The 6,672-nt window shown below is 35.8% G+C and overlaps 1 protein-coding gene across 1 annotated transcript; it reads right to left on the bottom strand.

Moving 5' to 3' along the window:
• Nucleotides 1-2,575: 2,575 nt before the first annotated feature.
• On the bottom strand, nt 2,576-6,075 carry six3b (SIX homeobox 3b). The gene is made up of 2 exons (XM_063003632.1): nt 5,384-6,075; nt 2,576-3,139 (listed from the first exon to the last, which is right to left on the bottom strand). The coding sequence occupies exons 1-2, from the start codon at nt 6,073-6,075 to the stop codon at nt 2,971-2,973; spliced, it is 861 nt and encodes a 286-aa protein (XP_062859702.1). The 3' UTR covers nt 2,576-2,970.
• Between the last annotated feature and the right edge of the window lie 597 nt (nt 6,076-6,672).

Below are 6,672 nucleotides of genomic sequence, written 5' to 3'. Positions count from 1 at the left end.
TTTGCGAACAGCAGGTTTGATCACAGGTCTGACCTGTGAATTACATTTTAATTTTACATCATGACATTTTCTATCTATCTATCTATCTATCTATCTATCTATCTATCTATCTATCTATCTATCTATCTATCTATCTATCTATCTATCTATCTATCTATCTATCTATCTATCTATCTATCTATCTAATCTGTCTATCTATCTATCTATCTATCTATCTATCTATCTATCTATCTATCTATCTATCTATCTATCTATCTATCTATCTGTAACAACAATGTTTGTTTGTTTTATTAGGATTTTAACGTCATGTTTTACACTTTGGTTACATCCATGACAGGAACGGTAGTTACTCATTACAAGGTTCATCAGTTCACACAAGGTTATATCGAACACATTCATGGACAATTTTGTATCTCCAATTCACCTCACTTCCATATCATTGGACAGTGGGAGGAAACCGGAGCACCCGGAGAAAACCCACGCAGACACGGGGAGAACATGCAAACTCCACACAGAAAGGACCCGGACCGCCCTACCTGGGGATCGAACCCAGGACCTTCTTGCTGTGAGGCAACAGTGCTACCCGCTTAGCTAACAACAATGAATTCGCGGTCGAAATGGCTAACAAATGAATAAACAACAACAATAAGCTGCTGCTCCCACTACTATTACTACTGCTACTTCTACTACTACTACTTATAATAATAATAATAATAATAATATTAATAATAATAATAACAATAACAATAATAATAATAATAATAATAATAATATCATTATAAGCTATTTAAGGCATTAAATCTTCGTGCGAGCAATTCCTCAATACTAAAATGTTTCATGATACAATTTCCGCCTTTTCATCTGTTTTACAATGAATCCGGCTAAACAAACACAGAACAAAAACATATCCGTATTTACATACACATTCTTACCTGTTCTGTATGCAGGCAGGCAAATAAGAAGCCTGAGCACATCCACATAGCCAATGTTGTTGTTGTTTTTTTAAATAAGAAATCCTGTTGGAAAATGGGTCATTTCACTTACTTTCGTTTACGAAGTGTCAGAAGTGCTTCTTTGATTACATTCGGTTACAGCCCAATGAGTTTTCGCTTAACTTTTTTTTTTAAAAGATAATGTCAATTTAGCACAGTAACACCCACTTAATTGGTCAAATGTCAGTTTTTGACTTCCCTAAGAGTGTAGTTTTTACCCAACTTGCCTTTTCCTGCGTAAGATGCTCCAGAGTTACTTACACTGAAAAAGAACCCACAAAAATTAATAAATAATAAAAAAAAAGAAAGATGCATATTATTATTATTATAATAATAATTATTATTATTTATATTGTTGTTGTTGTTTTTTTGTGACCATGCTGTATAATTAAGTAGGTAATTTGATTTGATTTATTTCAACAGCTGATATATTTATTTATTTTTTTAGGATTTTAATGTCATGTTTTACACTATTTGGTTACAGTCATGACAGGACAGGTCATTACTAGTTACACAAGATTTATCAGTTTAAGTCTTTAATGGACATGGACAATTTTTTTATTTCCAGTTCACATCACTTGCATGTATTTGGACTGTGGGAGGACCCGGCCCGCTCCACCCTGGAATCGAACCCAGGACCTTCTTGCTGTGAGGCGACAGTGCTACCCAACGCACTTACTGGATAAAACACCATTGGATTTTAGTCAATGTTAACATGGTTTTATCACATAACTATAACACATTTCATTCTGCCAATATCACATTTTACCCCTCAGGCTGTACCATTTGAACGACGCTTGATTGACTGTGCCCATGCTATAACATCAATACCAATATGCCAATATATTTTAACATTTCTAACATTGAAAGTCAAACTTGAACTAGCCTGATTATTTCCCCCGACCTATCTCAACAAGGCCTTTTGTATGCATGTATTTATTATTTTTGCTCAGCAACATCAAATTAATATAGTTTAGAAGTTAAAGTTTCTCTCAAACATAATAATTTCAAATAATAATAAGAACAAGAACAATAATAATTAATAAAAGAAGAAGAATAAAAAATAGGCTAATTGTACACCTAACAAAACTTACCTGATCTCTCGCAGAATTCGTACCAGTTCAAATGCTAATGAACAAGAATATGACATTAAAAACCTTGCTTACAATTTAATATAACCACAAGCAAAGTCATCGTTAGAGTTATCATATTAAATTATATTTATTTGCATAAAAGTGTCCCATAACACTGTGTTCTCAGCGCCATTAACCCATTTAGAGTATAAAAACAAAGAGATAAGCAGATATGAAAAATCTCAGAGCACTTTACAGACACTTTGACATCTTACAGACACATAAAAGGACGAAGGAATCTAAGGAAAGTTGCTTTAGAATGACATAACTGCAATATCATACAAGAATATCTATTATATCTAGTATAGGACAAAAATGCATTATACACGGATAATTCAATATGACAATATAAAATTTCAACATAAACACAGGATGTCAAGTCAAAGAGAAGTTGGCATTATTCTCCAGGTTCTAGTTCGTGTTTTTTTTTTTCAGTTAGAACTTAAATAATGCACCATTTAAGGTGGCTCAAAAAAAAAAAAAAAAAAAAACTAGAATTAGAAGCTGGCTGAATAAGGTACCTGAAGGTGCTTTTGACTTCCACGATTGTCTGATAAATACAAAACTTAAAACAGTCCGCTTTGCGGGGAGAAATAGGGGCAGGAATTTGATGAATATCGTCTCTATGATTTCCCATTCTAGTGCCTCTGAAAACGTCCAGAAATATTTACAATGACCATGCAAACGGAGATGAGAGACAGTCTGTCCACTCAAGCGCTTAGAAAACAGCATGCATTTCTCCATCTGACGAACATCTGCGACGCCCAAAAAGACGACGCCATCAAAGCTGTATGATCAGTTTGTTTATATCTATTTAGGTCCGATTTCCACCCATTTTTAACGGGTCATACGTCGAAGTCGGAGTCGCTGTCGGTGACGGAGAGGATGGTTCCAGGGTCGGGCCGCTCTGCACTAGACACGCTGGTGCTGCTGGGAGATTCAGAGATGCGCTGCGGACACCCGGGATCAGAGACTGAGCGAAGAGTGCTGTGTGCCAATGCATGCTGCTGCAACCTATACATAACATAAAATACATTATATGTACTGTTATGGTTATATAGCCTGCCATATTATACGACACAGGATAACTTCCAACGTTAACAGTCTACTGTCTGGTGTTTGATTAATCTAGATACACCCAACGAGTATATACAGAAAAATTAGGAAAAAAAAAAATTCCAGTACAGTAGGTATTGTTACTGTTATATATAGCCATATATAGAAGAAAGTCCTCCATTGTTGAAATAACATTTGAATAATGAAGTGGCATTTGAATAATTCATACAAAGTATAGACTAGTATATGTACTGTCAGTACTTTTTCATCAAACCTATCCTGTTATATAGCTAAATTTCCAGTGTTTAAATAACAGACTACTTGTTTTTTTCATTGATTTAAACACACTCGAAGAGAGGAAACATAATATATAACATATAAATATATAACCAGTTATTGTCCTATAATGTTATTTACTTATACTACTGTATATTAGTACAAGAAATTCTCGCGTTTTTCTTCGTATAAAAAGATATTTACCACATTATTTAAACAGCACATTTACTCTATTGGCTAATTTAGATTATATTATTTTTAAACAGCATAGATAATTTGCTGTTTTAAATTAACATTAGGATCCGAACATGTTATTTAGCCTAAATATCATATACTTAATTCTTTTTTAGGGTTTACGGCTATATTTTATATAATAAAAATATAATAATAAAGTCAATAATAGTATCATAATATTATCTATTATTGAGTTGTTCTTGTTATTCTCCGAAATATATGTGTGTATTATGAAGAGCACATACTATTACCATTCATTTCACAAACGCTAAATTAACACGTGCTGGTGTTTAAAAAAACAACAGAGTATACAGACATTACTATAGGCTATACTATAATAGAACATCGTACACAGCAAAATCTCTAGTAATGAATTAACATTTGGCGGTGTTAAGATCGATTCAGATGGATCGAAGTCTATATTTAGTTTTCCAGGACATACACATAAAAGATTTCATGAAATAGATATGTAAATAGGGCCAGTGATAGCTCAGTGGTTAAGGTACTGGACTAGTAAACAGAAGGTTGCCGGTTCAAGCCCCGCCACCACCAAGTTGCCACTGTTGGGTCCCTGAGCAAGGCCCTTAACCCTCAATTGCTCATTGTGTAAGTCGCTTTGGATAAAAGCGTCTGCTAAATGCTGAAAATGTAAATATGTAAACATAATGGACAGATCTACTTTACTGTGATTTACTGTCATTCTGATAAACTATAATAAGTTGTACGTAACAAAATTATTATTTTTAAATTAACATTTGGTAAGCTTTATGGAAGTCAGAATGTATGTAAATAAATTTTAAAAAAGTTAATACTTTAACGTAAAAAATTGACTGTGTATTATGTTTATTATTATTATTATTATTATTATTATTATTATTATTATTATTAGTAGTAGTAGTAGTAGTAGTAGTAGTAGTAGTAGTAGTGATAGCAGTAGTAGTAGCAGTATTAAAATTGTTGTTGATGTTAATGTTGTTGTTTACACTTGTTTGTAAATCAGTCTATAGCAGTAAACAAAAAACAAATGGGTCTACATGTTAATTTTAATAATGTGTATATTTACATTATTAATTTTCCTAACGAAAACAGAGATCAGTTAGTCATATGTACTTACAAATTAAATAAATGATAAAAAAATATTTCCACTTTTATACAAATCCAAATCTGAAAAAGCCTAAACACTGTAAACACTTTCTCTGCTTAGTGAGATCAAGGTGTAAATCCAGTATCAACATTGTTAAAAACATATTTATATAATATAAAGCTCTATTCTACTACATTATTAGTACTGTTGCATTTGTGCTGTTACTGAGTATTGTTGTAATAGTGTTTGTGTCAATCTTCACAGTTAAATATACATAACTGTAAAAGACTAAAAATATAATAGGAAAAACAGCATATAAAGTATAATACCACTATATGTATTGGTATTTTAAAAAGTGTGACTAATAATAATAATTGTATAACCTAACTGTACGTTAAATTACGTAAATGTCATAGAAAAAAACTTTTAGTTTTAGTTCATTTTATAAATAAATCTCAAACACCAACCACATAGTCATTGTTCTAAAAGATCTTAAATATCTAAATATTAGAATGTATTTCCCTTTATAATGTAGTTAGTTAGACGCAGTTTACAAAGATTTACCGCTTTCTTCTTATTTTTAACATTTTAAGAAGTGTGATACTAACCTGTTTTTGGCTGCTGCAGCTCTGTCCCGTTGCCGTCTGTTTTTGAACCAGTTGCCCACCTGTGTGGGGGTGAGTCCAGTGGCCTGCGCCAGTTCGCGCTTCTTGCTGGGGTTGGGGTAGGGATCCTGCAGGTACCATTCCCGCAGCAATCCGCGTGTGCGCTCCTTAAAGCAGTGCGTCTTTTGCTCTCCGTCCCAAATGGTGCGCGGTAGAGGAAACTTCTTGCGCACTCTGTACTTATCGACGGGTCCAAGCGGTCGCCCCCGGAGCTTTTCGGCTTCTTGGTAGTGAGCTTCGAGCCACATGGCCTGCAACTTGCAGTGCGACTCCTTGGTAAACTTGTGGGTTTCCAGGATGTGGTAGAGTTCGCGGAAACTGCCCGTGTGGTAAGCGACCACGGCGCGGGCTCGCTGGATTGCCTCGTGTTTGTTAATGGCATCGCAGGCTCCAGGCGCCACCGGCAGAGACCAAAGGAAGCGACCAAGTCGCTCGATGTCTCCGGTCTCCTCCAGGGTTTCGCACACGCTGGCCACCTGCTCGGCCGTGAAGCTTAGCGTGGGCAGCTGGAACATGGCCGGGTCGTCTGGAGATCTCGGACGCGGAAGGCTTGCTGCCAAGAGCAGAGGGCGATCCGCCAAGTTGGGAAGGAACAGGTGAGATGGGTAAAGCTCTAACGGAGATCTGAACACCATGGAGAACCAAGCCGGAGACCAACAAGAGATAAAGAAAAAATGATTTAAGTTAACAAGTCGTTGTTTGCGCAGCTAGCAACTTACTGCCGCTCGCCTGCGTAATGCCTACCATTAATCAGACTGAAGTGTAACGTTGAAACATTTTGTTTCGCTTTTCTATTGGTCTTCTTGACGTCGTGCTGCGGTTGTCATGGCAGCACCTGCCAATCACTGTCAAGCATTGCCAGTCATTAAGCACCGCACTTTCCATGTGTCCGAAATATCACCCCACCCCCTATTCACTAAAAACTGAAATTTGTACTGTGGGTGATTTCTACCATATTGGCTACACCATTTGGAACTGAACATACAACAATGGATGCAACACACATTGCGATTCTAGTTGTTATTCTAAATGTAAACAAAAAAAATGACAAATACAGTAGCAAAACCCCAGCTAGTGCACTATATAGTGAGTATGGTGTGATTTAAGACAGACGTTTGGATTGTCTCGAAGAGCCAATCAGAAGCAGGTGCTTTCCGCGGGACTGTTTACGCACCAATCGGTTTAACCAGAGAGGAAATGCGGGTTGAATGGTTTTCATATTACTGCAGTAG

This window comes from Trichomycterus rosablanca, chromosome 10, assembly GCF_030014385.1.
Source record: "Trichomycterus rosablanca isolate fTriRos1 chromosome 10, fTriRos1.hap1, whole genome shotgun sequence".
Taxonomy (NCBI): Eukaryota; Metazoa; Chordata; class Actinopteri; order Siluriformes; family Trichomycteridae; genus Trichomycterus; species Trichomycterus rosablanca.
Note: the sequence above shows the minus strand (reverse complement) of the source record. Positions and strands in the feature narration are given on the sequence as shown.

What these genes read in the sequence shown, in the direction of transcription:
- six3b (XM_063003632.1), bottom strand. Translation starts at nt 6,075, where the DNA reads ATGGTGTTCAGATCTCCGTTAGAGCTTTACCCATCTCACCTGTTCCTT. An exon ending in GCTGCAGCAGCCAAAAACAG is followed by an intron (nt 3,140 to 5,383) that starts GTTAGTATCACA and finishes TGTTATGTATAG; the next exon opens with GTTGCAGCAGCATGCATTGG.